The 24,665-nt window shown below is 40.6% G+C and overlaps 1 protein-coding gene across 2 annotated transcripts in view; it reads left to right on the forward strand.

The window, feature by feature from the left end:
* The window catches only part of adcy8 (adenylate cyclase 8 (brain)), a 117,093-nt gene extending 95,792 nt beyond the window's left edge, over positions 1 to 21,301 (forward strand). For both annotated transcript variants that reach the window (XM_084731710.1, XM_084731711.1), the window contains 6 exons: positions 2,126 to 2,204; positions 8,473 to 8,631; positions 14,304 to 14,450; positions 17,024 to 17,116; positions 18,597 to 18,711; positions 20,221 to 21,301. In XM_084731710.1, the coding sequence (XP_084587836.1) occupies positions 2,126 to 2,204; positions 8,473 to 8,631; positions 14,304 to 14,450; positions 17,024 to 17,116; positions 18,597 to 18,711; positions 20,221 to 20,720 (1,093 nt within the window). In that variant the 3' untranslated portion in view covers positions 20,721 to 21,301. The remainder of the gene's footprint in view (positions 1 to 2,125; positions 2,205 to 8,472; positions 8,632 to 14,303; positions 14,451 to 17,023; positions 17,117 to 18,596; positions 18,712 to 20,220) is intronic.
* The last annotated feature ends 3,364 nt before the right edge of the window (positions 21,302 to 24,665 follow it).

Genomic DNA, 24,665 nt, shown 5'->3' on the forward strand with positions numbered 1-24,665 from the left:
GACAGGGAAGATAAACTCCAGCATCTCTGTCCTGTAAAGGAACGTTCTGAGATGTTTTTGAGCTGAAAGAAACTCAACAACATTCTTCACTTGAGCATCAAAACAAAAGATTTCTAAGCACCTGACATCTGGTTCCTGCTCTTGAAGGATCGGTGTCTTCTCACACCAGCAGTCACGACAAACTGTGGTACGTTGGGACTGAGAATATGTTTAAATAGACCTGCTCCTTAAAAAAAAAAAATCTGAGGACTGTAAGATAAAAACAAGATGCCTTTGTGATGCAGCCGCTGTGTTTTGCATGTGAAGTGCGACCACAAGCATCTCCTTAAACCTCTGAAATGTTCGTACGTGTGCTTCCAAATCCTCATATTTTGATTTTCTTCTTTCCTTTTCCACCTACAACCCCGCTGAGCTTGTGAAGAGCTGTGTTGTGACAACATGTGGATAACAAAGATGTCAAACTCTTACTTGTATAACCTTATTATCTACGCAGGAAAAAATATCTGTTTGGCTCTTAAGTCTCCATAAAGTTCCTAAAGTAGCATATCCAGATCTCTCTGAGCTGTTGATCCTCAGAGAGACTCAGATTGTGCAGAACTTCTGGTCCTTCGACAGTCTGAGCTGATAACAAAGAGGTTTTTTTCCTCCATCAGACCCCTGCTGCGTGGAACACACTGAGCGCGCAGATTAGGCGAGAAATATCAGTATCATCTTTTAAAACTCCTCTAAAAACTCAACTTTTCAGTCCCACTTTCTCTCAGTTGTTGGCCTCTGAAATTATTTCTTGACTTGGACTTTACTTGAATGGTTTGTTTCTTGGTGGATTTCATGTTTTATTAAATTAGAAAATAGGGCTGGTGGACATGAGAAAATTAGATCATTGTTCATATGTCCTTCTTTGTTAAAATCATGGGAAAATAAAAAAACGTGCAAAAAAAAAACCTAGAGGGACAATTCACCCTAAAATCTAAAATATATATTTTTCCTCTTACCTGTAACACTCTTAATCGATCTGGATAGTTTTGGTTGGTTGCAGGTTTTTAGAGATATTGCCTACAGAGATGTCTGCCTTCTCGCCAGTGTAATAAAACTAGATGGCGCTCAAAGCGACAAAACATACATTTGAAAAACTCAACAGCAGTGTCATGACCTGTTTATTCCTCAGACCTTGGTGTGAGCGGTTTCAAGTAGGAACTACTTCCTTTTCTACTCACCCACCAACCGTGCCAGTGGTGCTAATTTTACAGCTCAGCCAAGGACGCCATTAATATTTACATCACTGCGCTGTGAGCCTCTTGTCTATGAGTAGATGCACGCTTCCTTCTGCACAATGATTTGATACGTGTGTTTCCTCAGCAACAATGTCCCTAGCTTGCAGCTGGCGAATGCTAATAGTTTTTAGGCACTTTTTTGGCAGAAAAGCCACCAACTACATTATTCTCACAGTCTCTGTTTACACAGAATTCCTCCAAAACGTCTGACTTGGCTTTCACCAGTGGATTTTCCCGATTTGTTGCTGTAGCTAGAGGTTAGCCTACATCGCTGTCAGATCAGTCACATCACAGTATTTGGCCGGTTTTCAGGTCAAAGGTTGTGCTGCTTTCACAATTAAAAAAATCCTGACGGCTGACTATTTGTAGCTGATTTAAATGTTAAAATACTGCACAATCACTTTCATTTCTGATTTCTTTAGGAAAAACAAAATAATTTTTCTTCTCACCAGTGCATAATTTGTTCATTTTTACTCGTGCTTGTGCCCTTGCATTTCTATAAATACACTTTTTACCAGTTATGTTTTTGTGGGTTACCCAGCAGTTACTGCTGCAGGACTCAAGCTAAGTGTCATCTACCTCTATTATATTTAAGAGAAGGCAGACTCTCCAAAACTCTGCAGCTCACAACAAAACTATCTAAATGGATAAATAGCTCTTGTAATGCATTTTTCATTTTGGAGTGAACTGTCCTTTGAAGTGAATTTGAAAAAGTGATGAACTGTACGTACGTTTGAAGCAAAAGAAAGTTTGTTATTGCTCAACAATCTACAGTTTTCATCAGTGAAACGACAAAAGGGCACCAAATAAACAAAACTCCTGAAGTAACATCTTCTGTACTTTTGTCCCTACAGAAACTTCCTGGGAACCAAAGAGACGTCTTTGCTTCTGATGGCCATGTTCCTCCTCGCTGTTTTCTATCACGGCCAGCAGGTAAGAAAACACCAGCTTCAACACTTTCATGCCCGTTAACCATAGAGGTGTCAGATCAGAAAGCCTTTGAGAAACTCTTAGTTGAAATAAACCCTTATCTCAGCAAGCGAGATGTGAAAATATCACAAGGGACGTTGGACATCAGAGAAGCAGGTGGGAGAAACAGCGTATAGAATATTTTCACATCTAATGCGGTGAGTTTAGGGATTTGGAAGAAGAAAAAACACTCTGTACTGCTCCTTAACATATGCAAGCTGTGATGAAGGGATCCTGCTTTAAGGGGCCACAAGCCAAAGAGATCGGGAACGAATCATCCACAACACCGGAGAAAACCACCCTGTTATTGCCGTGTAATATCTGGCCTGAGTGACACTTCTTCAGATACAAAGAAAAACAGAAACAAGCCACTTTGTTCACACATCTGATACATTATTCAATCCATTTTTCAGTCAGAGTCAGCAGCCTGAGGGGAGCTGGTATCACCGCACTGCTTTCATGCTCTCTCTATGGCAACCTTTGATCAAGCAGTTCAGCGGCTCGGCGTCGGTCAGAGATGGAGGCCGTAATTGAAGGTCCTTTGTCGCCCCATAAAAGTAGAAAGCAGCCGCATTTGAAATCATCCAGTGGCATATTGATTTTCCCAGGGTCAATTCTGCCACTTGTTTGGCAAAGCAGAGACAATGACAGCTCCCAGCGTGAAGCGTGCAACACTCTCCGGCTCCGAAAAGCGTGTTTGTGTGAGATGCATCAGGCCAAGAGAAAAGAGCACATATAAAAGAGACTGTTCACTCTTTGAAGGGAGGTCCAGCGCTCTCTTTTTCATGCACTGTTAATGGATTGATGTGCCAGGTTTAAACACAATGTGACTGTGTAACTGGCTTTGTCTGTTCGGCAAAATATTCAAAATTATCTTTAGCCGAAACTAAATTGGTCCTGGGTGACAGAAAAGCACTTCATGTTTTTATTTCTCCTGCTCAGGCTCACAGCAGGTCTTATGGTGCAACAGTGTTGAATCATGTCCATATTTAACTTATGTTACAGCAGCTTTAAAGGTACAATCAGCAGGATTTGTCCAAACTGGTTCTAAACACACCAGGGTCTTGTTCCCATGATGCATTTTGGGATGGCAAAGTGTCCCGAGCAGCAAAATAATGAGGAAATAGAGACAGAGAACATGGTCTCTCTCACACTTCGTGTGGGTCATAAGTGATGATTAAACAGGATTATGTTTATGAGTCTGTACTATATTTTTAGGAATGTGTTGCAGATTATGCCTTTAACTTATGTTAAAACCCAGATTTGTTTTTTGTCAGACAGAAAGACCAAATGCATGTGCAAGATTTTCATAATAGTCAGAGGAAGGAAAGACTCTATTTAAATAGTTTTTGAAAATTCCATCTGAAAACATGAGCCTGGGTTGTTTGAAGCTCCAACAGCAAATGTAGTTTAATATAATTTACATATAATTTTCATAAGGCTGGAATTATAGGTCTCCAGAAAATGCATGAAGGGTGTTAAAGTGGAAAATAAGCTTCTGTTGAGATACACATGAGTGCAGAGCAGGGTGTTATGGAGGAGCCAATGCCTCCCAAATCTCAATCTGCATGTAAAGTAAGGTGACGGTGAGATTCAACTTCTGTTGGAAAGTTTTTTTCTTTTCTTTTATGCCACAGTGATCTTTTTGCAGAGAAAAGGAAACTAAATTCTTCTTCGTGGCGTGTAATGTTGTCGCCCAATTTGTTATAGAGTGTTGCAGGGATGATGTATTTTTGTTGGGTGTCATAATCGCTCTGGTTCTTCCCACAAAGAGCCATTAGGATTTTTTTTTAAGTGGATTTTAGATCCCTGCAGAAAATAAGCCCTTTAGCAAACAAAAGTTTGTGATATGTTTTGTTCACAGTCTTCACAAACAAACATCATGAACTGCATCATGGTCACATGACTTCAACGTCACCATCACTAAGTGACTAAGCTTCCAAATTCAAGAGTGGGGTATTTACTGATTCTAGTTAAAACGTGAACGTCTCTTGTGTTAGCCACAGGTCTTATTTCAGGCGTCTAACCAAAAACCGATTAAAAAATGATCATTCATTCATTCCTGCAGCGCTCGTCGACCCAAATTTATTTATTTCACAGATGTCGTGGTAGTTTTCTGTTCATTGCGGTTTGGTAAACTGCTTATAAAAGCTTTAAAAAAGTACAAGAGGTATAAATGAAAAGTGGACATGCCTAAAAGGAATCTGTGAACATTTCCTGATGTGCAGCTGAGGTCGCAGAGGAGCAGATGCACAAAACCTCCCAAATATCAACGACAGGTGGTGCGGACACAGCATCAGGCGAGCTGATTAGTGGATCCAGTCGAAAAGTAAGAATAAAAATTCAACCCCCACACAGGCTTGTCAGTGTGAAGCCCGGAGAAGAACGTTCCAGCCTTAAAAAGAGAGACGCTGATGAAAACCAAACACGGTACCTGAATTCAGGGCTGAATCCTCCAGATTACTCATTTCTGAAATGAATACATCAACCATACATGGAGCAACATGTCTAGTTACAGTTGAAAAACTGCTCCAGATTTACTTGAGAAATGTGTCATGCAGAAGTGTTGATCATCTATTTTGTCTCCTTTAAAACGACATGATATATTGAATCCTTTTTTTTTCTAAACTGAATGAATACCCTCCTGTAATTGACTCGAACAGTAAACACAAATGGTACATTTTCAGAGGGGAGGAGGTTTTGCTGCTTGGAGCAAAGATCCAACAGAAACATGAAGTAAAACGGCGGTAATATATCACCACACTAAACACTGGAATAATGAAGCAGCTCCATCATTTGGATTTTGGAATGAGAACAAGGCTTTTTCAGTCCTTTGTGGCTGAAAACTTGCAACGCGTCGTCTATTGTTGAGAAAATACACAGAGGGCGTAAAAACATTAGTTAGTGCTTCTTTCAGAGGAGACATTTAAGTGATTTTATTGTGTCGAGAAGAAGAGCTTATTAGAGCAGAAAGATGGAGGAGACTCTCCTTTATTCTTCTCTCTTTCATTACAAGATTCTCATTCAAGCTCTCATTCAGTGCTGTGTTAAATGTGAGTCTTACGTACGTTGTCTGCACAATAACCCGCAAAACAACATTTGCACTCGTTTTCCTTTTATGTGAAAGCTGCAAGTAGACAAGGAATGATGTAAGCCTGAAAAAATCTTTCATCAAAGCTACAAACAAATCGACAGGTAGATGATTACACTACAATTTAAGCTCACAAGAAAGCAGACTCTTCTCTTTAATTATATTATTGTATGTTTAATTAAATAATATGAGATCATATGTTTTGCGTTTTTGGCATTTTTATGTGTATTCTGCTGTGTGATGTTGATTTTTTTGTTTCTTTAAAAGCAGCAGAGGAAAGCGAGCTGCAGTCCTTTCACATAATAAAGTCACGGCAGCAGAGCACTGAAGCCAGATGAGGTTGTTCTTCATGAACGCTGCTTCCTGTCAGAGCAGTAATTACATTATCAAGCGCAGTGAACATGAAGCATTTCATCACTAAGCTGCAGACAAGACTCTTATTTTGAAATGATTACAGATTCTCTTTTTGACACCTCGTTTTTATGTTAAATCGTTTACAGACCAGAGGAGGCAAGCTGCCAACAAAATAAGCCATTTTTTCTTTGTGTTCCATCTGTTTGCTTCCTGTCAAATCTACATTAAGGTTTGGTTAAGCTTAGGCAGCTAGAACTACTTGGTTTAAGTTCCCATTGGTCGACTGTGTCAGCAGTGGCCTTACATGTTCTGGATTATTTAAAACAGTAGATGATGCCGTTTTTTAATTAATGTGTTAAGAGATTTCAACATTAACAGCAGCATTAATGTTTTTCATTACAGCTCAGCCATAAAATTTGGAAATGAAATTAAAAGGTTTTCTCATTTAAGCGTGTCTTTATGAGTGATGTGAAAGACGCTACATCTTCGTCTTCAGCCAGTCTGAGATAACCTAACAGGAAGTTCCACAACTGCAGAGACAGGGACAGAAAAGTTACCGCGATGAGCTGGAAAATGAGCTTCACTGGGATGCTAATGAAATAATATTACACATTGGCCATAAGAAGTCAATATAATATAAGTAAATAAATTAAATTTAAAAAGAACCAGTTAACACAGCTTTTAGATAAAACTCAAAACTGTACAGGTGATGTAAAAAATGTAACATAATCCGGCATGCTGAATTATTTAATTTAATTTTTTGTCTAATTATTTCATGCCAATTTAATGTTGCAATTTTCTGATATTCTACGTCCAGAAAAGAATATCTTGTTCAACAGTAGTTTACTGTCCGAAAACACACAGAGGGAGAGCCAAGTTACAAGTTGTCAAGATACATTTACGATCAGTTACAAGACAAATCGAGGTTTCACTGCATACTCATACTCTGTGGCTTTTGACGAAAGCAAAGACAAAATCAACAATGTTCAGTTTCTATCAGTGGTATTAAGACCACTTCTAAGTGACAGAAGATTTGCTGAGTTCATGTCGACTGCACGGCTAACTACTGCATATAAAAATGTATAGAAACTGCGGTTTGCATTTGTTTAAAATGTGGCAAAAAGTTAGTTAATCATGGAAACAAAAGTGCAAACAATCTGGCCCATGTGTCTAAAGTAATATATATCATTCAGCTTTTTAAAGAAAAAACTAACTTTTCAATTTTGTTGCCTAAACTGACCCACAGACAGGAATCTGGTGTCACAGTCCTGCACGGTGCATAAATATAGTGTTTCATTCACTCATGGTCATGATCCAGGCAGCAATTATATATTTTCTGTTGCAAATTAGTTGCATAAAAAAGATACAAAAGATATAAAATGTGTAAAGTAACAAGTAAGCTGATAAATGCAGCGAACCATGAAGGACAATATTTTCCTCAGAAATGCAGTGAAGGAAGTAGAAAGTCTCTTTTTTTCTCAGTTGCTCTCCTCAGTTGTATAAGTATGAATTTTTATTTTTCCAGACTCTAATTTTTGCCTGAATCTGCTCCGTGTTTAATATCCTCATATATTTGAACCCTCGGCCTGCTAGCCTGCCTATTAACCCACAACATATGACTGTACAGCCGAGCATTACTCTGAACTAAACTTAATTACACTGTGTAAGATGACAGCAGAGTAAAATGTTTATTAGGAGTAAGTGTTTTTTTTTCTATGCTTCTCTGAGGGTTAATAGAAGCCATTTTGAATCAGAGTGTCGCCCAGCTGTGCACCGCAGAGGTCACGTTGGTTAACGCCTGAGCGGCCCGTTATTTCACCGGCCACCATCTCATTATCCGCCGCCAAACCGGCCCTGCAGGCTTTGCATTCTTAATTAGAAAAACAGAAAATGAGATTGAAGTTTTGTACTCACTCATATGATTAAGGGACTAATTGATACCAGGATTAATCACAAAACTGTTTCCGCCAATCGCCAGAGAGAGACGCATAAATCCTCACAGGCTTATCTGCCTGCCCCCGAAATTAATTTTTAATATCAGGGATTTTTTTTTCTCCCCCCTCTCTCCAGCAAGTACAAACTAAATGGTACCGACTTTTGTTTGGCTCTAATGTATTCAAATGACTTTGCATTAATTGTGCATTCAGAAAAGCAATTTGTGTTGCCCATTAGAATCCTTTTGCTGCACTTCAGATTGATCGCACTCGCTTGTGTTCCATAATTGATCCAACCTTTAACGGATTTTTTAATTTAGCCGTTCATTATAGAACCGCGGCTCAGCCTTTCCATCATTTAAATGACATAAGCGACAGACTTCCCCCTGATTTTTGGTTAAATTTCTAAGCAATTAACAACGTTAATTCTTTCTGGAAAGGACGAGGGATTTTCAGGTCTTGAGAGGCTTGAGGAGTGGCACCAAATGTTTGGAGAAAGTGGGAAAAATCACAGATTAATCCTACTTATTAGTTTCCATGAAGAGTAATCTGTAGTCACTGTATCAGGCAACATAACAGGGTCAAGAGTATCTGTATGAATCATGCATGTGTTGAAGAAAATAAAGTAATATTAAAGCCCTTGAAAGCTTAGTTTTGATCTTAAGCAGTTCTTTATCACATGAAATATGTATAAGCATCATTCAAAGTTAAAGTTCAGAGTTTAACATTCAGCCAGTCTGCTGTCGGTCCTGTAGTGCAATAATATGGACTTGAAAAAAATGAGAGGAAAGACAGAGAGGACACATTGCTTGCTTTTTTTCTTTTTTACATTTATGTTTTTTTGCGTCTTTAGCTGGAGTACACGGCCCGGCTGGACTTCCTGTGGCGTGTCCAGGCCAAAGAGGAGATCAATGAGATGAAGGAGCTGCGAGAACACAACGAGAACATGCTGAGGAACATCCTGCCCAGCCACGTGGCCCGACACTTCCTGGAGAAGGACCGGGACAACGAGGTATGCAGGGAACCATCTTTATCTTTGTGTTTTGTGGATATGACACTGTAGCTTGTGAAGCTGATGCTTTTTAGGGGCCAAATCTGAAATCTCAACCAACACCTGAGCAGACCAACATGGACATTTTTTCAAATGATGTTGATGATGCTCTGTGCAGACATCATGGACCCCCAATTTGCTGTGACCACGCTGACTTATCCACTGACTTATCAACTATTGGTGCTGATCTACTGTGTATGTGTGGAACTTGGACTCCAGGCATCAGTTGTGTCCACAGCTGTCCGTGTATGCATCCATTTGGGATTATAACCCAGGCCTTAGTCTCCACTGATGTGAACCAAGATGAATATTTTCAGTAATCCAGTAAATGCCAGGCCAAATCCAAGCAGGAGAGTGACTCTGAAGCTCGGCGCTCAGCTCAAAGTTTTTATAAAGCAGCTCCTCCTCTCACACATCTGCATATTTAACCTCATTTTTCACCACAGACCTGATCCAAAATTAGTCCTCTGTGTTCAATACAAGTCGTTCCCTGAGCCTCGAAGCCCCGTTCCAGCCGGTGAAGAAAAGAAAAGGCTCCGTAATCTCTTTCCAAACAACTGTACAGACAGAGAAAGACGGTGAGGGAACTGGTGGGGCGGTATATTCAGCTGGAGAGGGCTTTTTTTGGTCGCATGTGTTTAATTTGATTTTAATAACATGTTGTCAGTCAGCGGCAGAGAACACATTGATTTGTTTCTCCACTGCTGCGGTGACTCAGCTGCTCTGACTCTGCAGAGAGTTAAACTTTGCAAAGTTTCTCTTTTTATTCACCTTATCTCTGCTGTCCTCTGTAAAGCAGGTTCATGTCAGAGGATGTTTCAACCCATTTACTATTGAACTACGTGAACTTTAAGTCACTCTTTTTATAAAATCATACCATAGTGCTTCAGATCCTTCAATATATTTTAATGCGTGCAAAGCTCTGGGGCCGGAGGCGTTATGTTCTCAGGTTGTCTGTTCATCTGCGTGTATGTGATTAGATTTTGGTGGTTGAAAGTCAAGGTTACTGTGACTCCACATCCTCCCATTCTCCTGAATGCGATATCTCAGGAACACCCTCAGTAAATTTCTTAAAATTTGGCACAAAGCATCCAAAGGTGAACACTTAAATATTACAATCTGGCTGCAGAGATTTGCTCCCATTCAACCACATGAGCATTAGTGAGGTCCAGCATTGTTGGGTTGATGTTGGGTGATCAGGTCTGGCTCACGGTTGGTGTTCTGATGCAGTTGCAGTCAGGGTTCGGCACCAGTCAAATCCTTCACACCAAACTGGGAGAACCTTTTCTTTATGGAGCTGGCTTCACACCCTGGGGCACTGTCAGGTTTGACACAAACACAAACCATTGACACAAAGTTGGAAGAACACTACAATCCTTTAACTGGACTTAACAGTTATAGATATATAGATTCAGGTGTTGTCTTCCCACAAAACGTGATTCATCACCTCAGACAACACATTTCCACTATTGCTGAGTCCAGTGGCAGTGAGCTTTACTCACTCCTGCTGATGCTTGGCATTGTACATGGTGATCTGAGGCTTGTGCATCACTGTTCAGTCCAACATGCTCTCACTCCAAACTCATCAAATACAGGAGTTTGGTCAGTGGCACTAAGCCTCAAACTTTAAAGATGTAGGAAACTACTCTAGTGTCAGTTTTGTACAATGTGATCTAGTTAGCAATAATAATAAGTCCAGTTTGGGTTTGGTTTGGGTTAAATTAAGTATGTCAGTCTCTTGGGTAAAAGTCCAGTGTTTGTTTGACCCATCCATCCACTCCACCTCCTCCTTACACAGACTTTCTAACTCTTCATACTGTGTCACCTGACTCTGAAGCCACATCAAAACATAATGCTAGAGGGGCTTCTCCAGAAATGAGTTTAGAGAGGTACCTAAAGCGATATAGTTCAAAGCATAGGGGCACTGACCGAGCTGCCACATTAGAGAACGAGCTGCTCCATCATGGACGCCCATGTCATGAAATCTCTTCTTGTGCAGACGTTGCATTCTGAGGCGGTATCAGACTCAACTGAGCAACTGAAGACAATTGATTTTCATGTTCCTGTGAGCTTTTGGGATGTCTCCACTTCACAGGAGCAGCACATACAGTTGACCTGTACCATTGTCTGTTAATGCCAGAGCAGAGCAGATATTTGACAAACAGACTTATTGTGAAGAAGCTCTATGTGTTATTGCACATGGACGTTACACTAAGGGACGCTCCTAAAAATCACGTTTTACGCTCAGCACCAATGCAGGAGCAGTGTCCCCCTTAAGAAGCTGGATGGAAAGTTACAGTGTGGAGGTTGTTTTAAGTCTATTGCCTTTTTATTAACTATGACCACAATCTTTCCCTATCCTTATCCCTACTGTAGTTTCCTTGCACAGCATTAATAGAAAGGGATCATTTTAAAAATGTGTGAAAACGTCATAATCAGTAGCTGGCTGACAGCTTCAGTGTTACTCTGAAATGCGCTGCCAGCAATTAAGATGAAAGATGATATTAATTTGGGCTGAATCTGTTGAAATATCCATCACCAAGGTTTGATATTAGCTCAGGCAAAAAAAAGTGAAATATTTTTGGTTTTTGTTTAATGTGGGAAAGAATGAGACAAAAAATGTATCTTTTCTTTCTTTTCTTTCCCAGTTTGTTCTGCTTCATTCTTCTCGTTAACTAGCTTGATAATGACTGATTGTATTGGTCAGCAGAGCGAACAGTTATCACACACCGGAGTCAAATCGCCACATTGTCCTCGTCTGTCCTCGTCGGCTCCTTCAAAATCGACTCCTCCAATCTTCCGTTGCCTCCCAAACAAAAGGCGAGCAGCCGCTGAATTATGAATGCCAGGAGAGGAGAGCTGATATCATTCTGTTCCCATGCCTGTTCCTAATTAAAAAGGACATGATTAAAAATGCATCCATTAGGATAGGCTGGGTCCTAATCACTCGTTACATTATTAATCAGGCTATTTATTGTTTGGTGATTTAGATACTGGAGCACTCCTACATCCTGACGAGGTGTTGATGATCTTAAGTTAATCAGGGGACAGTCAGCATTTTCATTTTTGGGCTTTATTATTGTTGCTATTTTTTTTATCTTTTGTTTGGAGCAGCTCACAGGTTTTAGGGCAGTGCTCAAGGTAACTTTAGCAGCACTTTTAGTTGTTTAGGTGGCTTAGAAGGGTGCTTAACAGCAGGAAAAGGAGGCTTATGATGAGGTTTGAGATGAAAACCTCTGTGTGTGGAACTAAGATCATTCTTTCATTCTAAGAAGTGCTGGAAGAAATTTTAGGAAACATTTTAGATTCAATAATACTGATGTAATAGTTGTGGAAAAAAGTAATGATGTTTAATTACTCACTTAACGCACAGTAACCTGTGAATGTATATTTTTTCATAGGGTCCTAGTTACCAATGTCATATGATCCCAGGGTCCTAAGTTCCCAAGGTCCTAAGTTACCAAGACTCTATGTTGTCACAGTCCCAAGTTCCAAAGGTCCTAAGTTCCCCAGGTCCTTTGTTTCCAGAGTCCTGTGTTCCCAAAGGCCTATGTTCCTAGGGTCCTAAGTTCCCAAGGCCCTATGTTCCAGGGGTCCTAAGTTACCAGTGCCATATATTCCTGAGTCCTAATTCACATGGTCTAATGTTCCCAGAGTCCTACATTCTCAAGGCCTGATGTTGACAGGGTCCTGAGTTCCCAAGGCCCTATATTCCCAAGGCCCTATGTCCCCAGGGTCCTTGGTTAGCAAGGTCCTAAGTTCCTAAGATCCTATGTTCTGAGAGTCCCATGTTCTAAGCTAACCCCTAGCCCCCTATGTGCACTATAGAGTTGGGGAACATTGGACTAATGTAACTTTACTACAATCAATCATGTACAATCATTTCACCTTTTTCTCAAACACGTGAAGCTGTAAACACTTCTGCAAATGTGTTGTACAAAGCAGTCGGTAATGCAAGCCGACCGGTTGATCAAACTCCTGTCACAAAGCAGGTTCAGAATTTACATTAGGTCTCAAGGGCTTGTTGATGAGTTTGATGAGTGTGAAAATGATGTGACTCTGAAGCTAAAGCTGTTCTGGTGGCTTGTGGTGGAACATCACATTACTAACAATCTGTTACAGACATTTCTCACCCACCTGTATCCATCTATCTACATAGTGACGAACTGTAAGTACATTAAAGGCTTCAGAGGCAGGATTAAACCCCAAATAAACCTCAGAACACCGACTGACGGGATCCTGAAGAGACGCAGCGGAGGACCAACAAATTAAATTAGTTTGACTTTAACCAACTTTCACTTTCAAGCTTTGACATTTGACTGAGCTCATTAAGCGTTTATAATGTCAGTGAGGATGTCACAATAAAGTCAGAGGCTTATTTTCATAAGTGTGTAATTACATTAAAAGTCCAGCAGAATACGGAGAGAGAGAGAGAGAGAGAGAGAGAGAGAGAGAGAGAGAGAGAGAGAGAGAGAGATGCGATTTGACTTGTTAATTATTCATCTGAACTGTTGAACTATGGTTGGACATTATGTTCATTATTAAAATATTTCCATAATGACATGATGAATTACTGCATGTGACATTAGTATGTGAGGACATGCTGTTTCATGTCAACAGGCCTGCTGTGCTCTCCGCTCATGTGTCAACATTGCCCCCCGGTGGTGGAGACAGTTTAGTGTAGACTGCAGACTCCACTGCTGCAGGATTAACGTGCTGCTGCATGGACTGGAGTATCACAGCGCTCTTGAGCAAGACTCCAGAATTTATTTTAAAACATTTCTTAAAACTGAGTTAGAGTTTCAGTCGTGTTTATTTGATGTTGGCAAAGTTGAAAACAGACAAATTCCATAAGAGTAACAATGGAAAGAGAGACAACATAGGACTTAAGGTATGATTACATAAGCTGTCTGCAGAAATGAAATTCATCCCTGTTAAATGATGTGATGTTTGGGTGGCCCGGGGGCTCGGTTGGTGGAGCGTTCACCCCATGTACAGAGGCGGAGTCCTCTGCAGTGGCTGTGGGTTTCATTCCAGTCTGTGGCGTTTTGCCCCTTTTCCTGTCATGTCTTCAGCTGTGTGATGTTTTTGTTGCAAACCTATCATGAACTATGTTTGTGGCCGGGTTCCAGAGTGAGAACATGACAACTTGACGTACTTATTATGCAAAAGATGTGATTGGTATTTCATGTGTTAGATTTGTATTTCCATTCCTGTGGCATTTGTAGAATATTTAGAATGGGAGAAAAGAGAATGAAATCATGGTTTGGGTTAAAAATAACTCAGTTTCACAGGGGAAAAAAATCTAATAATTTCTAATAATTGATGGCAAATCTGGGTAACTTAAAGAAAGAACTTAAAATTTAAGAACTTGTGTTAGTTTGAATGTGCCCCCTTCACATATTCAAAACATGCATTAAAATCCAGCTCTGCCCAGGCTGGAAGATACTGCTGCAACTTTCTATCACAAGTTGTCAGTCTCTCTGCAAGTTTCAATTCAACAATCCACAGTAACAAGAGTTTATTTCTGTGAACGTCAAATAAATTGTGTATGAACAAGAAATTGTGCATTTGCATTTCCATCAAGAAAAATGTAAGAGTAAGTGTTCAATCTGTGACTTCTGTCCCTCCAGGAGCTGTACTCCCAGTCCTACGACGCTGTGGGTGTGATGTTCGCATCCATCCCGGGCTTCGCCGACTTCTACTCCCAGACTGAGATGAATAACCAGGGAGTCGAGTGCCTGAGGCTGCTCAACGAAATTATCGCAGACTTTGACGAGGTGAGACTGCAGCTGAAGTGCACCCACTTCAACTTTTAAACATGCCAGGGACCGTCTCGGACGTCAGCATCTTCCTTTTTTTTTTTTTTAAATTAAAGCGTCCATCTTATTCCACCAGAACACTTGAGAACCGATTAATGCAGAAGGTAGAAACAACAGCTCACGTCTGCAGGTTATCACAAAGCATTTATCTCAGAGGAGACTCAACACTCAAAATACAGAATATTATAGACATTTTCTTTCATGAAGTACGCTGCTGTGATGAATCCAGGTATGAGATTCCCTCCAGTTTTGATTTCCCTCAGGAGTAAACTAAAATAGAAAACTGACTGAGCCACAACAGTAGAACTGCACTCATAAATATGTTTGCAAAATACTTAATCAGACGAATGTGGGTTTCTGGATGTCTGTGATGATTGGACAGTTTCAAGTTTTTTGTTTCTCTCTCGTGACATGAAGGGAGGTGTTTGGTTTGTTACACATCAGTCCACAAAAGCTCATGATAAAACAGAAACAGTTCTAGATCCCCAACAATGATGTAAAAAAGAATACTTTTCAATTAATGGGAAAGGAAAAAAATAAAACAAAGATACTGCTTAGATTATCTGTTTTTTTGTCCCCAAAATTGAAGCCAGAACATCTGGCAGTATAAGTCATAAACCCCGCCCTCTACATGTTAGCAGATTGGACATAAGACAAGCAAAAAAAATCACTAAAAAGTACACATCAAATAACTTTTTACCAAAGATGGTATATGTCATTTTCCTGATCAGTCGGCTGTGTGTTTGGACAGGACTTCGATCAAGTTCATCAAGTCCCTCTCCTCTGTATTGCACTTGTATCTGGGACAATTTGTCTTAATTTTAACACAGTGGAAGGAAGAGATGGCATGTTGTTTAGCTTCAGTTACAAGGATGAACATACAGCAAACAGCAGCAGAGTAGCCAACAATTTAATAATCACAGAAGTTCAGTCAAACAAAACAATTATTTTCTTCTTTCCAGAAAGAAGAACAAGAAAAAACCTCCAATTTTCACTATGATTGAACTCTAGATGAATAAGTGCAAAATTATTAATAATACCTCTCTCCAGTAAAAGAAAAAAAACACTTCAAATTCTTTCAACTATTTCAGATCAAATCAGTTCTTAATCACAAGGCAGTGAAACACATGTAACTTATTTCTTATGTCACCATTTTAATTCCTTCCTTATTTAAGTATGTATTCTCATACAGCTTTAATCTGCTCATGTTACCCGTGGGCACGTTGCCCTGCGTGTTTTTGTTGGTTATTCCAACACACCTGGTTCACGGCTCGTTACCAAAACTCTACTGAAGCCTTATAACAATCATTGTAATCAGGTGTGTTGGAACAGTGGGTCCCAAGGAGCAGGGTTGCAAAAAGCTGAGACCAGCTAGATTTGATCTGATTTGACACTTCTGGCTTATTTGAGTTTGAATTCAGGATATCTTTTCACTTTTTAAGAAAATACCCCCAGCCAGTTTTTCTCGGGAAATTTTGCTCCTTAAACAAGTAGATGAAAAAGCTTGTCAGTAATTCTCCATGTTTCAGGTTCAGTACGAGTTAGCGCGCTTGTTGAAGTTTCTTTACTGTAAACTCTGGCGCATCTTGGTTCCCTGTGGACTGACTGAGGTGAAGACGATCTCTTGCACCCGATCGAGGCTCCAAACTGAGTTTTTGACAGAAAATGTCTCCTCAGACACCAGCTGAGCTCTCTGCCGCCTCAGGCCACTCTCCTCACTTTCACACACTTTTTCCTCAAACACGAACAGACTTCTCTTTCCTCCGTCAGGGAACTCACCTTGACAGCACAGTGGCTCATGATATCACAAACAGAGAAGATCAGAATGGTGCTTTTTAGGAGACAAAAAAAAACTAATGTAAGCACATGAAACTGAATATTTTCCACAACAACAAATATGCTGTTTGGAAGCATCTTATTTCTTTCACAATCTGCTGCTGTAGCTCAAAATAGTCTGTTGCTAGGACTCATTGTTTCAGTCAGTTAGATAGGCAGATTTATGGCGTCTTTTTCCTGGATTTGATGCAGTTTCAGTAGATGGAAGTACACAATTTGTCCTTTATTTATACTGCATTCATAAATGGTTGGAGGCAGAAAATGGAGAATTATCATGACTGACATTTGTGCTCTTGAGGTACCAAAGTGGAATAAAGCATGAGGTGAAGCTGCGAATAATATGGTTGATAAAACATGTCAGGCTGAAGATCAAACTCAGACGTATTCATCATAGAAAATATAATATAACTAGGCCAAAAGATACTGTAGGTTTAGTCAGTGTTCAGAGCAGTAAGGGTAAGGGGTTTTTATTAATGCGATTATAAGACGCCTCTTTGTTTCTTCATCAACGTCGTGTTATTGTGAAGCAGACTGGCAGAAGGCAGGAATACATGTAGCACAGATCAAGCATTGGATTCATTTCATTTTGGATGTCTTCACAAATCCTGAGCCCAGTCTGCTGATACTGGTTAGCAAAAGTTTTCTGAGATCAGAAAAGTAAGCGCTTACTCGTGTTCAAAATCTCTCTGACACAGTTGCTTGGCGAGGATCGTTTCCAGGACATCGAGAAGATCAAGACGATCGGCAGCACCTACATGGCCGTTTCTGGTCTGTCGCCTGAAAAACAGGTGAGACCCTCCATTTAATTTGAACTTCTATCTGTCCTGCTGCTTTTCTGGGTTGTTTGTTGCCTCCAGTGGCCTTTTTGTACCCGGCAAAATCCTCCAATGAGGCAAACAAGAAAAACAATACTTGTTGATTTGCAAATTGAACTTGTGTTTATGATTTTCCAAATATCTCAGGTGCTCAGTATCTTTGTCTGATGCCATAAAAAAATAAATGAATTATGAATGTTTTCAGTGATTTGGGTCTACAATGAATAGACAGGCACAAAAACTGCACAAATTGTGTTTTTTTGTGTACAAATAGTAAAATAATATTGTTCACAACCTGAAACTGTTCAAGGTCATATTTTTAGTGGGTTTTTGTTGGCAGCTTTATACTTTTAGCAAAAAAAAAGCTCCAAAAAGCTGCCTGTTTGTCCCACCTCAGCTCCAACCTGTTTTTGTCTAGTTTAGATTTGTTGTTTTTTCACATATGTTGCATTCGCCAGCTCCTCCTGTTGTCCTATTTCCTGAGTTTGGAGGTCGTTCTTCTGACTTTGGTGTGTTCATGAGCTTTTATTTCCTCGTGGAAACAACATGGACACTTGGTACACTCCCTTATACCACTAAAATATTGCTTTACCTGAATTATAATCAGTATTAATGCTAATAAATAACTTTTGTAACTAATCATGGTTAGCGTTAGGGTTTGAAATATGAGTCACATAACAAAATTTTCACCGCCTTTCTGAGTTTTTTTTCCACCTTGAAGGGGCATTTCTGTAAAATTGCCCAGTTGAGAATGCATTTTTTTGTTGTTCCATGTATGCAGGGTGAACACAGTTTAAAAGGTGCTAAACAAAGACAAAAATCAGTGTGGAGAAAGTTGCAAAAAAAATGAACCTGGACTGGAGAGGTTGAACAAAATGAGCCAAATGCTGTAGCTGTACATGAACTTTACTCAAAGAAAATAAAGTCTAAAATGAGGAAAAAGTAAGAATCTGACCCAGCATTTGATACCACCTGATAGTTTGATGCTCAGTGCTGTAAACAGTCTAACTAGTCATGTTTATACCCAGCACTCATGTTAACCCTGGTTTAGTTACGGAGCCTCTGCACTCGGCCTTTACGATGCCCTGAAGTAGAGGTGTAAATCCCCCAGAAGCTGAAATGCTGCCATCACAGCAGAGCACCTAATCTCTAATAAAATAACTGAAAAGGAAGAAGCAGTGGGACCCGAGCCAGTAAATGTACCGTCATGTACCTGAATGGACAGAATCATACGTCAGTGACTTCCACGTCCACCACAGTGACATCAGAACAGCAGGTCCTCCACACAAGCAGCACTTCTGGCTGCCACGCTGAAGACGGTTTTCTCTGACACAACGACACACTTGATCTCTCGTCCCTCGAGTGACAAATCACCAGTTTCATCTCTGACACGCTGGCCTCCTGCTGACGACCAGCTGACTCAGACCCTCCTTCTCTTCTCTGCCTCCCACAGCAATGTGAAGATAAATGGGGTCACCTGTGCGCGTTGGCCGACTTCGCCATCGCCCTCAATGAGAGCATCCAGGAGATCAACAAGCACTCTTTCAACAACTTTGAGCTGAGGATCGGTAAGAGCTCTGCGTCATTCAGGGGGGAGATTCATTCTTCTCTTACCTACCATAACTTTTTCTTTTTCTTTTTTCCCAGACTTCCTCTCTAATCTTGCCCCTCATCTCATCACATCTTTATCCTGATTTTAATAATGACTATAATCTTTTTTTTTTTATCCCGAACATTTTCACTGTATGATCTTTAACTGTGTGTGAGACCTTTTGGATGTGTAGAAGAATACAGAATATTAATTAATAGATCCTGACAATCCTGTCAAACTTAAACAATCAATGAAGTTACAGCTGCTGTGCCTCGTGCGTAAATGCTCACAGCGTCGCTCCTAGTGGCCAAGTTATGAAAGTTCAAGATAATCTTGTTTTACCTAACCAATAGTCTTAACCCAAAGATATTCAGTTTACACTTGCATAAAACAGAAAAACTGTTTTATGTCACTCACTGGATCGACTGATTGTTTTAGCACTGGTCTCTTTTCCAAGATGCTGCGTCTTGCTGCTTGCATGAACAGTTTTTTTCCCCTCAGTGTTTGGAGTCAGACATGTGTCAAGTTATGCAATAAAGTGGTTCAAATCTCATTTTGTAGCTCATTTAAATTCAGCTCATTCTATCCCATCAGATGTTTTTTTTTTTAATTCCCCTCAACACTACAGAGAGCCGCAAACATGAATGAGAAGCGGCGGGAGCACGCTGTGGGAGTCTTTAGAAATATGTTTCCATGCCTCCTCACTGACACGGCAGATACCAGTGTACTGTGTCGATGACGTGGAAAGTATTCTCTAAACTGCAGCTGAAATTGAATACTGTCAGAATACATTAAAACGTGGTTCTGTTTTTTGCTGTAAACCAAAGCTGTTGCACAGAAAATGTGCAAGTCAACAGGTAGCAGCCTGCGTCACTATGGCAACCAGTGCCAATGATTTTTCTCCGTCGTCTGACATTAAGGAGACGCTTTATGAAAGAAGAAATAAAAAGGACCATGTGATTATAATTACATCAAAATTCTGTATAAAATATGTTGAAGTAAGACTTTTTCTGTGCACACAAAAGGTTTATTTTCTCTCAGGATTATTGTACAGGTGTTCTTTGGACTGATCATGATAAAAGACCAATCCAAAATGTGTAGTTCAATCTTGTAAAAGGACATTTATTAGGCATTGAACTATGGAACTCACATGACTAGGACTACAGATGCAGTGCAAACATGAAGTGACAGCTGCGGAAGACAACGCCGCTGCTGAAATCAAATAAACCTTTCATGTGCAATGAAAAAGTCTAAGATCTTCCGACCTCAAGTCTTCCTTTTTTGTTGTTTTTAGATTCATATTCTGACTTATCCTCAAGTCTTTAAACTGTGAATTGTATAAACAGAAACTGGATTACTCATTTCTCTCATATAAATTTTAGTAGTTTTTCACAGAAAATCCATAGAAATTGAACACAAGGGTTCTATGATGATTGAGCGTCTCGTCTGCAGCTGTAACAATCGACCACCTGTGTGTCTTTGGCAGGTATGGCTCACGGCTCGGTGGTGGCGGGTGTGATCGGTGCCAAGAAGCCTCAGTACGACATCTGGGGGAAGACGGTGAACCTGGCCAGCCGGATGGACAGCACGGGGGTCAGCGGCAAGATCCAGGTCCCAGAGGAGACGTCCCTGATCCTGAAGGAGCGCGGCTTCGCCTTCGAGTACCGCGGCGAGATCTACGTGAAGGGCATCAGCGAGCAGGAGGGCAAGATCCGAACGCACTTCTTGCTCAGCCGGGTGCAGCCCAACCCGCTCAACATGCAGCCGCGCAAAATCCCCCGGCAGTACTCGCTGGCCGCCGTGGTGCTCGGCCTGGTGCAGTCGCTCAACAGGCAGAAGCAAAAGCAGATCCTCAACGAGAACAACAACTCGGGCATCATGAAGGGCCACCACCACTACAACCGGAGGACGTTGTTCGCGCCTGGTGGCTCCGAGGTGGGAGGGGGGCATCACACAGAAGCAGCTGATAAGACTGAGCTGTCCTGAAGAGCAGACTGGAGTTTCAGTTCCACACAGAGTCCTCAGAGGCAGAGCTGCTCTTCAGGCAGGAATGATCCCAGTGGTTGAGATCAGCTGTAGTGGGTGCAGCTGAAGAACACTGAGTAACAGTAGGAGACCGGCAGGGAACTGGTGAAAGTTGTTCAGGTGTCGTAGCAACTTTACTATTCCAGTACTGAAAGCTTTGCCTGGTTCCACGCCTCTGAGCCGCCGCCTATATCTCAACAGGTCAAGTAGATCTGGTGTTTTATTTATGCTCGTCTTTCCATAGAGGATAACTGGCCAGACTTTGGTTCCGTTTCGCCTCTCCTGACAATTGTGGGGGCATTTTGAATTCGAGGCTGGCCTGAGCAGATTATCTCTCCAAATGATCCTGTGGTCTGAGGGGTTTACAGACATAATCTTAATGTTTTCGACTGGATCGGAGTCTCCCCAGTTTCAAATCATAAATATCAAACATGTTTGACATTTACAGCTTCAAATCCTGTGGCGTAAAAGGAACAGCACTGGAGAGCAAGCTGACCAGGAAGTACAGGGATTCCTGGGAACTAATTTCCCTGTCGGTTAAACAGAGATTTCACTTAAAACTAATCAAGTCTAAAAATAAGAAGCAGTTGATAATGTTAAACATTGTCCAAATAAATATTACATGTATTGAGATCCATTTTAAGACCTTATTCTTAAATAGGCAAGTCAAATCATGCATCATCGGTCCATCCAGGCAGGACAGGACACAGAGAGCTGCTTAACATCTTAGAGGCAACAGTTAACCAGCCTTTTACATTCATGATTAACCAGCTGGTATTTCTGGTGCTGACGTTTAACAACTAGATGGCTAATCATGCAGGTTTCTACTGGGAAGCGTCACCAGCCAGATAACAATAACTTTAGCTCGTAGCAGTAACTTGCACTCGCCCTGTTTGAGCAGCAAAACTTTATTTCCAACTCACAAAATGTTAAAGCCACGCTGACCCCGTCTTCTCAGCCATGACTTCATCCACTGTTTTTTTTTTCTTTTTTGTTTTTCTGTGCAAAACATGGCACGTACAAGTGCAACCAGCTGAAGGCAACAGTCCGCCGCCATTGTTGTCTTTTTTCTGAAGTTGTGTTTCAGACGGGTGAAATACAAAGCTACCAGCACTTGTGTTTAGTTCACTGCTATCCACTTCATTTTCCACATGGCTGCTCCTGATCTGCACTTCTCTTCGTGATAATTCCCATTTTGGAGCCACAATTGTGGTGTTTTCAGTCTGTTCATTTTACATCTGCTCACTACCTTTGCATCATTTTAGCCAGTAACAACCAGTAACCATGGCTACACATGCATGTGCTGTGTGCATCATCGTGAGTGTAGCAGGCAGATAAAAATAGAGACACGTACAAATACAAAAATAAAACTTATTTTACATTCCATTTCAGTGAGGTGATATTTTATGCATTTTAATTCAACATTGTATAGAATTTCTGTAGTTTTATGATTTTAGATTAATTACCACTAGAGGGAGCTTACGTACGACCAGTGATACCACAGTTTGAGAATCTAGGGATTAGAATAAAGCAAACAGCCGGAAATATGTCTCATAGGCAAATATAAAGGGAGAGGTTTAGGTTTGGAGACGTATATCAAAGCTGAAGTTTTAATGTGTGGGTCCCAAACAGTCAAACAATTTATGTTGCATGTCTTTTCTTAAACATTTTGAGATGTGAAGGAAGACAAGACCATGTGTAGTATAATGTTCTGATGACGGGCTGGATTTTGATAGACGGGAGGAAATACAACAAGTTTGTTTGTGTTTTTTGTGAGAAACACTGAATGTAAACAGAAACTTTGTTGTTTGTTTACAAGTAAACTCCACAGGGCAGCTTTAATCCAGGAGATCTGGAAAACTAGCTTGATGTTCAGAGATAGGTCTTGAATTTATAAACCAGTCTCACATTATGGGGTTAATTAGCAAGTTAGCTTAGCTGAGCTTACGAGTAGCTTTCAAAGTAACCGAGTGAATGAACCTGCTGACTTTCAACATCATGAACATCATGTAAGATTAAATGAGTCACATATTTTCATCAAAGTTACTTCTTCACTTTTCAGAGCCCAGATGTGCACTGGAAGTGTCTCTGGCTCCTCCCACTCAGGTTTAACTCAGCCAATGGGATTACTTCTGCCTCCTGAAGCAGCTCTGCTTTTGATGAATGTTTGTAGAACTGAAACTCCACTTTGTTCCTGAAGGAGGAGGAGGAGGAGGAGGAGGAGGAGGAGGAGGAGGAGGAGGAGGAGGTGGGGTAGGTAGGGAGGGAGGGACTGGACGGGACCGCTGCGTTCTGTTTTCATCCACCCTCATCTGTTCGGTGTCTGTTCGACTGATCCCCTCGGACTGTCTGACGTTCCTCCTGTCGTTTCCACTTCCCCTTTTTATGTCGCCCAGCCACTGACCCGCCCCACCCCCACCCAAAAACCCAGAAACCCCGTCCTGCTCTGACCCTTGCCCGGTGTCGATGTTTCTTTTTTGTATTTCTTTTATATATGAGAACACAATAAAAGGGGTCTAATTTTTTATATAAACTGTGTGTGTGGTTGCCTTTATTTTGTCACATTTGCACAACTTTATAAAGCACCTTGTAACAAAGTGAAAGTATTTTACAACAAAGACAAATTCAAAACTGCACCACCATTATATAAAAGTACAGTGCAGTGAATGAAATAGAATAAAATACCCAAAATACAAAAAAAGAAACAGTATCCATGATTGCAGTGTACGCTTAAATCAGTTTAATAATGTTATGATAATTGCTGTGGTTATAAAGTTATGAAATGATATATTTGGAAAGACACAGCTTGAGGAAAAATGTATTGACAGATAGTCAGCCCACAAAGCCCCTTCTGTGACCAGCAACTGTCCAATCATAGCTTAGCAACCGTAACTAGGGTGCCACAGGCCTGTCAAGCTTTGCATTTCTCTGTGTTGAAGCCATACATAGATATATTATGGTTGAAGCGTGCAGGAGGCTCTGAGACAGGCGATATTCAGTGTTTCATGAGTCTGGAAGGTGGCTTGTGTTTTTTGTAGTCTTGCAAAAATGTAAAACACAAGAGCACACGTGGGGAGTGGATTCAGCTTTGTTTTTATCTGCTCTAATGTAAGCTGAGAGCGTTAGCATGTCTGGCTGACTAACTAGTTCACCAGCTGCAGAAGCTTTACCTCCAGCCGAACATGCTTTGGTGGAATAAAATGCTATAAATGAGACTGTGAATGATATGTAGACAAACCTCTCTGCAGAATCCTCAGGAATGTACAAAGCAGTACGGTCGTGGAATTTATGTCCGTGTGTGTGAGTTCAACTTTGGTGACAAATAACAAAGAAAGCGTGTGTGTCTCATTTGGTGTTATCTAATTAAATGCAATAATATCCATACATTTCCAGAAGAGAAATCTAAACTAAAATAAACACCTAAATGTACATTCTGGATGTTTCCTTTCAAAGACGATGTGTTCTGGAAGCAAAAAAGCTCAAAACTGACTAGTGCATGAAAAGATGATGTCTTTGCCTGTGCTGCCTTGACATAAGTGAAGGTGTGAAATCTCATTTATTGTTCAAACTGGATAAACTCTAGACAGGGCTGATCTAATGGAGAACTCATGAAACTACAGTCTGAACCCTGACTCCTCTTTTAATCCATAAAATGAAAAGAACATGAATTGAAATAAAAAACAAAAATGTTTAACGAGGACTTCTCATAAGGTTGCTGTCGGTTGTTGATTTTCACTTTGATTTAGAAAAAACAAAAATCTACATTTGACTGCAGACAAAAACCAGCAGTTCTCATTTCCACACCAGAAAAAAAAAGAACTCCGTCTTCTTCTTCTTCTTGTCGAAAAGGTTTTGATGAATCACATCGTCGGACGAGCGTGAAGAGGAGGAGCTGGAAATGAAACC

The sequence above is a fragment of the Lutjanus erythropterus genome, chromosome 12 (assembly GCF_056507025.1).
Source record: "Lutjanus erythropterus isolate fLutEry1 chromosome 12, fLutEry1.hap2, whole genome shotgun sequence".
Lineage (NCBI taxonomy): Eukaryota > Metazoa > Chordata > Actinopteri > Lutjaniformes > Lutjanidae > Lutjanus > Lutjanus erythropterus.